At 58.2% G+C, this 12,242-nt stretch overlaps 1 protein-coding gene across 1 annotated transcript; it reads left to right on the top strand.

Annotated features, from left to right (window-relative positions):
* The first annotated feature begins 6,416 nt into the window (after positions 1–6,416).
* Positions 6,417–12,097, top strand: ATP6V0C (ATPase H+ transporting V0 subunit c). The gene is made up of 3 exons (XM_082644238.1): positions 6,417–6,646; positions 11,011–11,194; positions 11,343–12,097. Exons 1-3 carry the CDS (start codon positions 6,568–6,570, stop codon positions 11,545–11,547), a joined length of 468 nt encoding a protein of 155 aa, XP_082500364.1. The 5' UTR covers positions 6,417–6,567; the 3' UTR covers positions 11,548–12,097.
* The last annotated feature ends 145 nt before the right edge of the window (positions 12,098–12,242 follow it).

Genomic DNA, 12,242 nt, shown 5'->3' with positions numbered 1-12,242 from the left:
TCATCCCTTTCTTGCTGCCACCCTCAGATGGCCTGGCCCAGGTCCCAGAAATCCTGGGCTGGTAGGGGAAGAGAGACTTGGCCCCAGTGCTGCCAGCTCTCTGACACCAGCTGTTTCAGTTCCTCTTCTGAACAAAGAGCCTGGGCCTCTGGACCATTTCCCATCCGTCAGTGGGCTGCGTGCCCCTGCCCCAGTACCCCTCCCCTGTCGGCCTGTGAGAGCAGGAGCCCCCCGTGGTCCTGCCCATGCTGGTGTCCATTGGACAGTTCTAGACGGGGGTGGCTGTGCACCTGTCTCACGTGGCAGTGTGTGTTCCTAGGGCCTGCGGTTGGGGATACCCCAACATTCCCTGCAGTCCCTTCTTACTGTAAGTGGGCTTAGGCCCATCTTATGGTTGACATTAAGACACTGTGACCCTGGGACTTCCCTGGTGGCGCAGTGGTTAAGAACCCACCTGCCAGTGCAGGGGACATGGGTTCGAGCCCTGGTCCAGGAAGATCCCACATGCCGCGGAACAACTAAGCCCGCGAGCCACAACTACTGAGCCTGTGCTCTAGAGCCCACGCGCCACAACTACTGACGCCCACGTGCCTAGAGACTGTGCTCCGCAGCGAGAGAAGCCACCGCGATGAAGAGTAGCCCCCTCTCTCCGAACTAGAGAAAGCCTGCGCACAGCAACGAAGACCCAATACAGCACCCCCCCCAAAAAAAGACACTGTGACCCGGGCCAGAATTGGGCAAGATGTGTTCCCTGGATGGGGGGATGGAGAAGGCCCCCATAGGGGAGGTAGGGATGCAGGCCTATATCCTCCAATGTTTCGGAGGCCTGCCTCCCTCAGGCTGGGTCAGCTATGGTGGCCACGTCTGCCCAGAGCTCCACCAGCCTGGGCTATCTCTCTCCTCCCACCACCACCTCACGTGGGCCCCTTTTTGGGCCTGGTCCATGGTAATCGTATCTCAGCTTGTGTTCCCATCTGTAGCCAGCCTTGGAAATGCTTTGTTGTATTGTCCTTTTAAACATTCAAATGGTTAAATTCAAAGTGAGCAATGCAGTGGCCCTTAGTGCCGTCACAGTGCTGTGCAACCACCCCTGCTATCTAGTTCCACGACATTTTCATCACTCCAAAAGGAAACTCATTTAAGCACTTGCTCTGCATTTCTCCCTGTCTCCTGGTTTTGTTTTTTTTTTTTTTTTTTTTTTTTTTTTGCGGTATGCGGGCCTCTCACCGCTGTGGCCTCCCCCGTTGCAGAGCACAGGCTCCGGACGCGCAGGCCCAGCGGCCATGGCCCACGGGCCCAGCCGCTCCGCGGCACACGGGATCCTCCCAGACCGGGGCACGAACCCGCATCCCCTGCATCGGCAGGCGGACTCTCAACCACTGCGCCACCAGGGAGGCCCTGTCTCCTGGTTTTTTAAAAGGTAAAATATGCACCTCGTAGAAAATCAATACAGTACGGGAATATCCACAGGGGGAGGTCTCCCTCCCACTCTGGTCTCAGGGGCCCACCGCTGTCAGCAGGGTCTGTGTGCACTTCAGGTAACCCACCTGTGCACTCTCCCCACCCTGCTGCCTGTCACTTAACTGCATCTCAGGGGTCATCCACCTGCTTCCATCTCATCAACAGCTGCCCAACTTTCTGTGGTGTGGATGGTCTGTAATTTAAGCACAAACAGGATCCTGTCTCTCCCCTGCTCAAACCCTCTTTATCTTTTGGGACTTCCCTGGTGGTCCAGCAGTTAAGACTCCATGCTCCCAATGCAGGGGTCCTGGGTTCGATCCCTGGTCAGGGAACTAGATCCTACATGCCACAACTAAAAGATTCCACATGTGGCAAAGAAGATCCCACATGCCGCAACTAAGACCCGGAGCAGCCAAATAAATAAATAAGTAAGTAATATATTTTTAAACCCTCTTCATCTTTTTTTAAAAAATATTGATTTATTTAGTCTGTGCTAGGTCTTAGCTGCAGCACGTGAGCTCTTTAGTTTTAGTTGCGGCATACGGAATCTAGTTCCCTGACCAGGTATTGAACCCAGGCCCCCTGCATTGGGAGCGTGGTCTCAGCCACTGGAACACCAGGAAAGTCCCTCTCTTCATCTTTTAAGCCTTCATTTAGAGATCACCCGCTGGGGGCCATCTGAGCTTTCCAGGCTCCTCCCTCCTTTGTAGCTGATTTGGCACTGGGATGTCATTGTCTTCAAGTCCAGCCCTCCCAGGTAGGGTAGGAGCTGTCTTCCTCAATCTTGTATCCTCAGAGCCTAGCTCAGTGCCCGCACACGGTAGATGCTCAATAAGTGCCAGACAATTGGCTTAGAGTTGAAGGCTGACTGTTGGAGTGGAGGGAGGTCATACTGGCCTTCAGGGTGCTGAGCCCAGACCAGGGCCGATGGTGCCTACCAGGGCTGAGGATTCATCCAGCGCCCTTTCTGAGAGCTTGCTCCCTGTGCCAGGCCCGGCGCCTGGCCCTGGTTTACTGTAAACCCATAGGATTCCCCCTTCTTTCTTCTGACTGGCCCGGGTAGAGAGTCACACACTGCCCCCTGGCAGTCCGGGCCGGCCCCTGGGCTCCCTGCCTGCTGCCAGTCTGGTTCTCAAAGAGTTTTAAGAATCAGTCAGGCTGGGAATTTCCTGACAGTCCAGTGGTAAAGCCTACGCGCTTCCACCGCAGGGGGCCCGGGTTTAATCCTTGGTCAGGGAACTAAGATCCCACAAGCAGCTCTGCTTGGCCAAAAAAAAAAGAAAGAGAATCAATCAGGCCCTTTCTCATCAGTCGTCAGAGTTGGGGTCAGTGGGAAGTGGGGGGACTGCTCCATCTCTGGGACCACCCCAGTCCTCCACCTCTTGCCTCTCTCAGGGCCTGACATCCAGCTGGAGCCACTCAGGAAAACACAGTCTCCCCTGCAGGACTGGCTGCCCCAGCTGTGCCCCTGTCCTGCTTATACATAGACAATTTTTTATTAAAAAAAAATACCTTGTATCTTTTTGTAAGCTCCAATTATTTTAATTATACCAAAAAGTCATCTTTATGCACCCTGCCCCTTCCCCCTCTGATATCGCAACTATATTTTTTGTTCCATCTCCTCCCAGCCTTGCCTGGGCCACACTTAGCTCTTATCTAGTCAAGTCAAGAGAGCCTGGTGCCCTCTCTGAGCATCACACCCTATGGTGTGTCTTCATGGCTACTCGGAAGAATGGGACTGTCCGCTGGGAGAAGACGTTCTGCCTGGACACCTTGTCTGCAGTTTCCTGATATTCTTGATAAGACTGCCATGTCAGGCTGCAGGACTCTCTCCTTTCTTCTTTGAAATGGCTTCCTCAGGATTGGTTCATCTTTCTAATCATTTGAGGCCCTTTGTCACTTTATTCGTGGTCTCCATCTCCCCAGCCATCTCCTCCTTCCCTGAGGTCTCTGCAAAGTGCCATTGGATTTCTCTTTCCCACCATCTTTCAGTCCAGACAATGGGCCTGTTCATCCCCGTTAGAACCCTCGGGGAAGTCGGGACCTCACCCCGCATCTCTCTATACCTCTCCCTGTTGGGGTCTCTGGCTTGAGTTTCCCAAAGCCCCTCCTTCTTTATTCCTGAAAATTCCCACCTGCACAGTGACAGGCCAGGGGCTTTTGACACTGTGATTTCACTCCAGGGGCTGCACAACTGTGAGGGAGAAGGCAGAGGTGTGTGTCCCTGGCCATTCCCTTCCACATCCCCTGGCCCACCCCATTCCTGGGCCCTGCCTGATGCTGGGAGGCCAAGGGGAAGGTGACCTGGGTCTCTCCTGTCCCTGTCACTGGTCACCAGACACTCCCTGAGCTCCTATGCAGGAAGCAGGAGGTGTAGTAAGCCGCACAGGCTAGGCTCAGCCTGTGGAGTTTGAGTTTCAATTCCACTACTCGCTAGCCGGCTAACCCTGGGCAAGGTACTAAACCTTCCTAGGCCTGTTTTGTCCACAAAATGAGGGTAATGGTTATATCTTCCTCAAAGGATCATTATGAGGATTAGATAATGCCCCCAAATGCTTAGAGGGACATTGAAGGATTCCAGGACCAGAGTGACTAGTCAGATGTTCCAGTTAGGAAGCTCCCATGGTGACAGGGCGAGGAAGACTGGACAGGCAGACCAGGATGGAGGCTGTGAGAAGACCCAGGCCCGAAGTAAAGGCCTGCCTGAGGGGCAGCAGCAGCAGTGAGGCAGGGGCAGAGCTGAGAGCTGGGAAGCCACAGAATCTCGGGGTCTGGTGAGTAATGAAGAGGGAGCTGTGACTCGAAGGCTGCTGGTGTGGCGGTGGCTGATGGCTGTGCCTCTTGCCGGAAATGGAAACAACCAAGTGGAAGCTGGTGGTGATGTGCCAGGAGGTGAGCTCAGTTTGAGACATGCTGGTTTGAGGTGTCAGCACAGTCCCACTGGAGACCCGCTGTGACTTCTCACACCAGAACTTGGGCAGAAAACTAGAGGACAGTGAGCAAAGACAACCTGCCCTCTGAGCCTGAGGGGGGAACTGTCTCCCTGACCTCCCAGTCTCAGGACTTCAGCTGTGCTGGGGTTTGTGTGCTTTGCCACTACTGTGCTTTTGGCTGTGCAGTTTCCTGAGGGAGGCTGTCCTGTATCTCCTTTCCTTAGTCTGAATTCTGCCCCTGCATGCAGCCTCCCCGCCCCCCAGCCAGTGACAGCTCCCTGGTCTGGGCTCCCTGGGCCCTGGACCCTGAGTGCCTGTAATTATGGGGACTGGGCCTGGGGCAGACACTTGAGCATTCGTTTGCTCGGGCAGCTTCAGGTCTGGAAAGGTGCAGGTGATCACCCAGGGTAGGGCAGGGCAGGGGGAGCCCTGGGAACACCCGGGACCTGCAGTGAAGCTGAGGCTTCAGGGCTTGGGTCCGTCCTTGCTCCTCCTTGTGACTCCAGGAAGGAATGAGGGCGTCAGGGCAGATGGTGGTGAACTGGAGAGAGTGGGGTGTGGAGAAGTGGGCAGCAGGCCGCGGCAGCAAAGAGGCCCATTCAGACAGCCTGACGAATGCCCCTCAGCTTAGAGAAATGGCGGTCACCAGCAACCTTGGCAAGGGCAAGGAGCTGGGGAGGAGGTGGAGATACTGAGTGAAGATTCCTCTTTCCAGAAGTTGGTCAGGTGGCAGAGGGTGGTGGGGAGGGCTATAGCAGAATGGTGGCCTCCTCTCTTTTGAAACACGACAGACATAGCACTCTGAGGGCTGCAAGTTCAGAGGGGGGCAAACTCAGCCTCACCGAGAAGAGGCTGTGAGGGAGGTTCCTGTCGTGGAAGGTGGGTCTGAGAGTCCAGTGGGAGGGCTAGGCCAGGGGAGGTGACCCCACCACCCACATGGAGAAGGTTGATGACAGCTACCGCTCAGGCTGTTCAGGGAGAGTGCTTTAATGCTGGGACAAGGGCTTGGGGCTCAAGGGAGACCCAGGACCAGATGGCAGCCACCCAGGGCTCCTGAAATGGACGGGACAAAAAGGCAAAGGGAACCAGAGCTGGTGGGCAGAGATAAGGCAGCCAGTTGCGGTGCCAGGATGGCCACATGGGATCATCAGGGTGGGGCCAGTCCCAGGCCAGGCTGCCTGCTTGGCTGAGAGGGAACCACTTATTGCTGCTCCAGAAATAAGGGCAGCCCTGCATTTGCAGGCTTTGTGTGGGAACAGGCAGGACAGGGACCCCAGAAGATGTAGAAATTCAGGGAAGCCTTCACATGTTGCAACACCGACAGGACTTCAAACCAGTCATGCTTACATTTTGAGGGGCAGAGACAACCCCTCCAACTGTAGTCTGGGTCCCTGATGCAAAGTAGGGAACAGATACGGGGGAGGGGGCTCCTCTTCCGCGGAAGCCAGGGGAGAAATCACCAATTGCTGGGTCGGGGCCTGGTGGGTCTGGAAGAGTCTGGGGACGGTTTCAGAGGGGTGGGGGTGGGGGGCAACCGGGGACACAGGATTTCAGCTCCGCCTGCTTGGACTCTCAGATCACCCCAGGAAGTATGAGGACGTTCGGGGTAGACGGTACTCCTGGGTCCCTGCGGGATGGGCCGTGAGAACCCCTCGTGCAGCCTGCACACCGAGAACGCAAAGAAAAACGACGCTCAGAAGCCAACACCGAATAGTGCCGCGCAGCCGCAGAGGAGGCGGGACACCTCGAGCCCCGCCCCATATGCTAATATGGCGCGCCACCGCCCCGCCCCGGCCCGGGGACCGGACGGGCCCAACGCCGCGGGGTTCGAGAGGCCGGCGGCGCCCGACAGCGCACCTGAGGAGGCCAAGGTGGGGCGGGGTGCAGGGGTCCAGGCCGGCAAGGCGACAGCACAGTGCGTGGGCAGTCAGCGGGCCGCTAGGGGGCGTCCCGGGGCCATGACGCCCCCTACCGGCGCGAAGTGGTATGGCCCGCAGGGGCGGGGCCCGGGTCATGTGACGCGGCCACCGCCGCCATTTTGTTCTGCGGTGCTGGTATTTAGAGCACAGCGGCTGACGGCCCGGATCGCTTTCCCGGCCGCCCCATTGCTCGCTTCGTACAGCTTGGTGCTCGCAGCGCCCGGCCCGACCTCGCCCCCGCCTCACCCGCAGACATGTCCGAGGCCAAGAGCGGCCCCGAGTACGCTTCCTTTTTCGCGGTCATGGGCGCCTCGGCCGCCATGGTCTTCAGCGGTGAGCGCCGTGGCAGGAGGGACCCGGGAGGCGGGGGGCGCTCGGGGCTCGTGCCTGCTGCTCGCCGGGGTTCGGCGTGTGACATCACTCTGACGTAATTTCGAGCTGTTGGGGGGGTCCCGGGTCTCACGTGACGGCAGGCCTGGGCCGGGGCCCTGAGGGCTGCAGGGGGCCGTCGGGTGTCTGGAGGGCAGGGCATGCGGGTTAGGCCCCGGTGTGGGTCCCAGGGTCTCCCGGGGGTCCCCGGCTGGCCCGCGGCCAGCCGGTCGTGTCGGTGCGGGGGTGGGGCGGCGGCGCCGCTGCCATCTTAGCCCCTGGAGAGGCGGGAGCGAGGCTGGGGTGGGGGCTCGCGGTCCTGCGTCTGCTCCGCACCCGACCCCCCCCATCCTGCGGGCAGGTGTGACATCACACCTCGGAAAGATCCCCCGACACAGGGCCGACCCTGTCCGTGGGCGGCGGAGGTGGGGAATCCGGCCCTGGCGCTCCCCGCCGTGGTCCACAGCCCTCGCCCTTGTGGCGGCCTGGCCCGTCGGCGGGGGTCAGCACCTAGGCAGGTGCTTCCGATTAGGGCTTGTCGGTGTTTCCCAATACCCCTGTAGGCGGTGTGGGTTGGTTAGAAAAGCTGGGTTGAGAGGTTGGTCTTGAGAGCCGGCAGGGACCCAGAGGTGGGAGTGGAGTTGGGGGGTGGGGGTGGGTCAGACAGGCCGAGGGTGCAGTATGGATGTCTGGGAGACAGGCCAGCCTCAGCACTGCGTTTGAGGACGCTTGTCTGGGTGAGCGAGGTAGCATGAAGCCTCAGTGTTGAGGGGATTGGGTTTTTTTCCATAGAAGGAAGTCTTCAGTTCAGGCCTGAATGAATGAATGACCTTTCTCCCCTTCCCTGAGGCTTGGAATTGGGAGGGGCTGCCCTAGGAATGGAGAAGGGGCCTTGCAAGGTTTTTGATGGCACCTTGGTTTTGAAGTTTGGTCTTATCAGTCCTGGGGTGTAAAATTCAATGAAAATTGGCCCTTCTGGGAGAAGAGCGCTTGGGCCCGGCCAGGAATGTGGGACCCAGGGAGGTGAGTCCTGACCCAGCTGCAGCCCCTGTGGACTGGTCTGGCCTGGTCTGGTCCAGGCCTTCTGAGGTAGGTCTGGTTTTGGGCTTTGATGACTCGCCCTGCCCCACCCTGTGTGGTGGACTGGAGAGGCTCCCTATGCAGGTATGTGGAGGGATTGAACTCTAAACACTCTCTGCTGACTGTAAACACTAGTGGGGTGGGGGTTTGGGGCCTCCCTCTTTCATGCGGGCCTGCCTGCCTGCCGGTCACAAGCTGCTGAGTGGGCCCTGCCCTTCCCATCATGTGCGAGTAAGGGGTCATTTGTGGTGGGAGAAGTGGCCTGTACTTCCCCTTCTGTCCTAAGCGACGCCTACTATTTCCACATCTTCCCAGAGCTGCCTGCTCTCCCGTGCCTCCCAGCAGGCTGCTGTACCCCCTTTTCCCCCACCCTTTTCTGCTCTTTGCCTCCGGAATGCCTCCAGGGCCAGTGCCTGGCCACTTGTGGGTTGTTGATTGTCTGTCATTGACCATTCAGCAATTCTCCATTGAGCTCCTACTATGTGCCAGGCACTGGGGGACATCGGTGAACAAAACAAGAACCCTGCCCATGTGGAACTTGAATTCTGGCTGAGTTTGCCCCCGAACCCTTTTTCCGTCTCCAGCTCCTGGCCTCCTTCCGGTCACCAGGTGCCTCTCTTCCTACCCTTCTAAAACTTACATGGTACTTTTGAATGAAGCCTGACCAGCAGGTCTTTGGAAGTTACTGAGACAGGGTATCACTGGTCCAGAGGTATTTTGCTTGCCCCAGGCTCCTGGGAATTGGGGCCACCCATTCTGGTTGGCTCGTATGCAGCTTCACTCCTGCTCCCCTCAGTACATGGGGCTTACTGTGGCCCTACAGTAGCCAGCTTCTTACTTGGTCAGTTGGGTCAGACTCTGACTTAATTTCTTTCTCTAGAACCTTTCTCCAGGGCCTGTCTTCGTCTACTTCCTTGTGCCTTCCTGAACAGTTCTCAGGCCTCAGGTGTTGCTGCCAGGGTGAGTGCAAGCTCTGTCCGCTGCTCCTGGCCCAGATTGCCCCTGGCCTGCCTAGCACTTGGCTGACTGGTCTTCTTACGACTGAATGAGGTCCACTTCCTCTCCCAATCCCCATCACCCATTCCAGCTTCCCTTTTTTTTCTTAACTTACGACCCAAGTCTTGTGTATTTTTTCTTCATCATGTCTTCCACAGAGCCGTCAGTTGCTCCTTTTCCATATCTTCTGTGACTTCCTCCCTACCAGGGAGCCGCTGGTGTTTGGCGCTATGTTCACGGAACAGTGTCCTGATTCCTCTTTCTGTTCCCTGCTCCATCTGGAGCACCTTCAAGCTTGGACTCTGGAGCTGGCATCCAGGGTCTTCCCAGCCCAGCAGCCTGGGCCAGGCTGCTTTTCCCTCTTGATGGTCATCCTTGTTTCTTCCCTTTGTTCCTCTTGTGGTTTTACCACCCCCAGGGGAAGCACCGCCACATGATCTCCATGCTGCACTCTACAGAGAAGGGCCCAGCTCACTTGCCGACTCTCTCCCGCTCCAGCCTTGCAGCAGGGCCCACTGCCTAGGGTGCTGGCTTCCCTGTAATGGGGTCTCACCCAGTGCCACCTATCAGTCTGTGCCCTCGTCCTTGAGTAATGAGCCCTGGCGCTGGCCTGGTGTGGTGCTGGGCCCGTAGTAGGAGGCCGAAGAATGCACTGTTGCTCCAGGAGCGGCTTGGTGAAGATTGGCACCTGAAGGCTGGATGTCGGGGGTGTGGAGGGGAAGCAGTGAAGGTCCTGCTGCCCCACCGCTGCCTCCCTCCCTCTGCTCCCTATCTGGTGTCTCTGCTCTGTGTGGTCTGGAATCTTCTTCCTCTGGCTTCGCCTTTCTGTGACCACCTACTCACTATCAATCAGCCCTCCGCTCAGTTGTCAACTCCCTTGTGAAACCTTTCCCCAGACCTCACTCTTCCTGGAACGTGTTGCCATGCTTGGAGGGGCTGCGTCTTGTCTCTTCACCAGGCTCAGAGCCCTGGGAAGGCAGAGCCCCTCTGACCTCATCCCTGCTCTGCAATGAGCACAGATTAGTCATCTTTTGACAGCCCAAACAGGTGAGTCAAAGATGCACAGGAATGTCTGGGATTGTCCTGGCCCCTTCCACCTCTGACCCATGTCAGCATCTGCTCAAGCCGCACATTGGGAGGCTCGAGGGCGGCGACTGGAGTCAGAAGAGCTGCCTGGGCCCCTGTGGATCTCTGTTGTACTTGGAAATGTTTTTCCTAGGCTTGGAAGACAGGCCAGGAGAAGGGGGGCTTTCAGGAAGGCAGCCCACCCTGGGAAGAGGGAGGAGGGACAGTGGCAGGGGAGACAGGAGTCCTGCAGTGCCTAGAGCCTCCCCCCCACTCCCAGTTACCAGAGGCCTCAGCACAAGCTAGGCTTCTCATAGGTCTGCAGGGGTCTTGGGGTCGGCCTGGGTGCTGGCTTCACAGCCCACTGTCTTTCCTGTACCCTGTCCTCTCTTTGACTTGCCCTTTCTCTGGTTGTTCAGAGAGGATTCTCCCTGAACTCAAGGGTTCTGGCCTGCTCTGTGGCTGAGGGTGCCGAGAGCTGCCTTTTCTGGCAGAGCATTCAGTCTGTTGACAGACACGCTAGCCCTTGCTGCAGCGTGTCCCTGGGCTGGGAGTTGTGGGAAATGCGGTGGGCAGGGTGGGGAGTGGGCGAACCTCTGGCCTGAGAGGACGAGAATTGCCAGGCCAGCTTCCCCTGACCCTGCACGGCAGTGGCTCTTCCAGCGTGTTGTCTCTGCACTTAGTCCCAGGGCTTGTGGGCTGACCCGGGCTCAACATCTGGGCTGTTGACATAGCTCGTGCTTTTCCAGGCCTTTGACGTGGGAAAGTGCCTGGTGGACAAAAGGTGCCCAGAATCTGCAAGGCTTCTGTGCCCAGCTGCCTGTTTCCCCACGTGACAGGGCAGCCTGTCACAGCTCCACCTTTTAGGTCTGAGGCTCCATGGGAGCATGGGATCTATGTAGCAGGCATGGGGAGTGCTGGTGAGCCTGGGTTGGGATTTCACAGGAAAGCAGGAGCCCGTATGGGCCAGACAGCCATGAGGGCATCTGGTGGAGGAACCCATACCGTGGTTTCCTTGAGTGCCCAGCTATGGCCGTTCCTCTGAAAGCCACCTGCTCCTGGCCGAGTGCCACTTTCGTCTTGCCCCTTGTGGGTGATAACTTGCGTTGGCCTTCAAGTATGCCAAAAGCTGCCCCCAGGGTCCTGGCCACAGGTGCTCGGGGCTCACCTCATCTTCTCCCCCTCAGCCCTGGGTGCCGCCTATGGCACAGCCAAGAGTGGCACCGGCATCGCAGCCATGTCCGTCATGCGGCCGGAGCTGATCATGAAGTCCATCATCCCGGTGGTCATGGCCGGTATCATCGCAATCTATGGCCTGGTGGTGGCAGTCCTCATTGCCAACTCCCTGAATGATGACATCAGTCTCTACAGGTGAGGCCTGGGTTGCTCTCCCTACACCCTGCCTGGGGTAAAGCCACTGTGCGGAGCCAGGAGGGGTCTTGGGTGGATGGCTGGTGACCCATGCCTGTTGCCTTCCCTGGCTGTTGGCTAACATCCTCCTGTGTACTTTCTCCCCCAGGAGTTTCCTTCAACTGGGCGCTGGCCTGAGCGTGGGCCTGAGTGGGCTGGCAGCTGGCTTTGCCATCGGCATCGTGGGGGACGCTGGCGTGCGGGGCACTGCCCAGCAGCCCCGGCTATTCGTGGGCATGATCCTGATCCTCATCTTCGCCGAGGTGCTCGGCCTCTACGGTCTCATCGTCGCCCTCATCCTCTCCACAAAGTAGCCCCTCTGGGCCCACCAGCCACAGAATATGATGTAAAGACCACCCCCTCCTCATTCCAGAACGAACAGCCTGACACACACGCACGGGGCAGCTGCCTGCCAGTAGTTGGTCTTGTAAATGCGCAGTGTCCTAGTGCCCATCGTCTGTTGCCCCCAGCCTTGCCCCTGTCCGCCCCGTGCCGTGGACATCTGGGCCCACCACTCCCGGTCCAGGCCCCTGACCAGTGAGGATGCAGGCCTCTGGCCGCCCCCACCCATCTGCCCTAGAGTGCTCTGTGTATAAGGATGAATTAGAGTTGTCATTTTCTCTTCACTGGATGTTTATTTATAAAGATTTGACCTGTTCATACGTCTATGGAGCAGCCCTCCGTCTCCCAACTCTATAGTAATCTTAGGTAGACTGTTGCGTTGTGCGGTTACCGTTTGCCCTGAGACGCGTTGGATGGAACCACCTCCTGCAGCCCTGGCTGCCAGGGCCGTGGCGCAGTGTGTTGGGCCCACCGGGCCCTGGCGCCGAACCGTGTCCAATAAAGTTCTCGGATGTGACTGGATGCCTGGGTGTGGGTCGCTTGTTGGGGCCCGGGGCTCGCGGGTGGCGGGGCCGGGAGGGAGGGGCCGAGGGCCGGGCCACCCGCGAAGACGTCGTCGCGTCACTGTGGACCGCGCTGGTCACGTGGGCGCCCGGATCACGTGGGC

Source organism: Mesoplodon mirus (genome assembly GCF_964341445.2).
Source record: "Mesoplodon mirus genome assembly, chromosome: 15".
NCBI lineage: Eukaryota > Metazoa > Chordata > Mammalia > Artiodactyla > Ziphiidae > Mesoplodon > Mesoplodon mirus.
Note: the sequence above shows the minus strand (reverse complement) of the source record. Positions and strands in the feature narration are given on the sequence as shown.